Source organism: Panthera pardus, unplaced genomic scaffold (assembly GCF_024362965.1).
Source record: "Panthera pardus isolate Hobbes unplaced genomic scaffold, ASM2436296v1 HiC_scaffold_12, whole genome shotgun sequence".
NCBI classification, from domain to species: Eukaryota; Metazoa; Chordata; class Mammalia; order Carnivora; family Felidae; genus Panthera; species Panthera pardus.
Genome location: NW_026526677.1, coordinates 54,204,555 through 54,206,143, shown reverse-complemented (window position 1 = coordinate 54,206,143; position 1,589 = coordinate 54,204,555). Strand labels below are relative to the sequence as shown.

General features: G+C 40.8%; 1 protein-coding gene across 1 annotated transcript; it reads right to left on the bottom strand.

Annotated features, from left to right (window-relative positions):
• Positions 1-405: 405 nt before the first annotated feature.
• On the bottom strand, positions 406-1,359 carry LOC109267106 (olfactory receptor 51A4-like). Its single transcript, XM_019449597.2, has one exon. It carries the CDS (start codon positions 1,357-1,359, stop codon positions 406-408), a length of 954 nt encoding a protein of 317 aa, XP_019305142.1.
• Positions 1,360-1,589: the final 230 nt, after the last annotated feature.

Here is a 1,589-nt window from a genome sequence, read left to right as displayed (position 1 = left end):
TGAAAAAAAGTGGCAATGTGTAGTCAGAGGCTGGAGAGAAAAGTGGGGATAAGAAAATGGAAAACTTTCTAAAATATGTTAATAACTTGACCTTTATTTTATACCTAATTGTAAATCACTTAATTATTTAAACTCAAATATTTAAGTAGGAGAGAGATATAAAAATTATTTCAGTAAGATCTTTCACACAATACTTTTATGGATGATAAATTAGATAAAAAGTAGTAAATAATAAATTGCATCAAGACAATAATCAAAATAATACCATCCACTTGGCAGACAAAAAGAAAATACTTCCACTCTCACAAAACCATCCTTGAAATGATGATGTATTTCCCAGAGGGAAACAGACAGATGAAAGGTAAAGAGAGAGTCAGGATGTCACTTTCACTAAGCCAAACTTGACTACTTCAGCAAGTTTCTCCTGGCCCTGAGTACCTTGTGTACTGCAGACCTTATCTGTTTGGTTTTTAGGCTATAAACCAAGGGATTAAGGACTGGGGTCAAGAAGAGAAAGAGATTGGCCATGGTGACATGGAGAAGAGGAGATGTGAATGTACCAAACCTATGAATTAGAGCCAGGACAATGAGTGGCACATAAAAGATGCAGACAGTGAAAATGTGGGAAATGCAAGTATTAAGCGCTCTGAGCTGACCATCTTCTGAAGCAATACCCAGCACTGTTTTCAAAATAAGGATGTATGAAATGGCAATGAACACAGAGTCAACTCCAAAGGAGCAGAGCACAAGAGACAGTCCATAGATGATGTTGACTCTGACAGGGCCACAGGCCAGCTTCATAACATCAGGGTGGTAGCAGTAACAATGTGATAGAATAACATCCCTGCAGAAGGACAATCGCTTGAGCAGGATTGGCAAGGGTACCATCAACACCACAGCCCTAACCATGGCTGCAATTCCCATCCCCATGATCCGAGGAGAGGTTAAGACCACAGTGTAGTGCAATGGGTTACGAATAGCTACAAATCGGTCAAAGGCCATGGCCAACAGGATGGCTGACTCCATGGAGGAGAAGGTATGGATGAAGAACATTTGTGTCAGACAAGAATGGAACTCAATTTCTCTGTGATTCAAGAGGAAGACACTGAGTACCGTAGGTAGAGTTGATAAAGACAGACCCACATCTGTGGTTGCCAGCATCGATAGGAAGATGTATTGAGGATCATGAAGGCTGGAGGTGGTTTTGATAACAAAGAGGATGATGCAGTTCCCCAGGAGAGCAATGAGATACATGACACACAGTGGGATAGAGATCCATATTTGTACAGCCTCCAGTCCAGGAATGCCTGTTAGGAGAAGAGTGGGTGGCTGGAACCAGCTACTGTTTATAGGACCCATAAGGATATTTCTTGGGATCCAGGCCAAATGAGCTTCTAGGCATTTCTCTTAGGAGAAAAACACAGATTTTTTCTCAGTTAGTGCACCTAACTCCCCTGGGGCAGCACTAATCCTAGAAATCCTTATCTACCAAAGAATTGATCCTTAAAATGTTTCCAAATTTATCTGAATAACTACCTGGAGTTAGGGCAATGGATAACTACTAGTAAAAGGTAAGAGCTACTAGAGTT

What these genes read in the sequence shown, in the direction of transcription:
- LOC109267106 (XM_019449597.2), bottom strand. Translation starts at nt 1,359, where the DNA reads ATGGGTCCTATAAACAGTAGCTGGTTCCAGCCACCCACTCTTCTCCTA.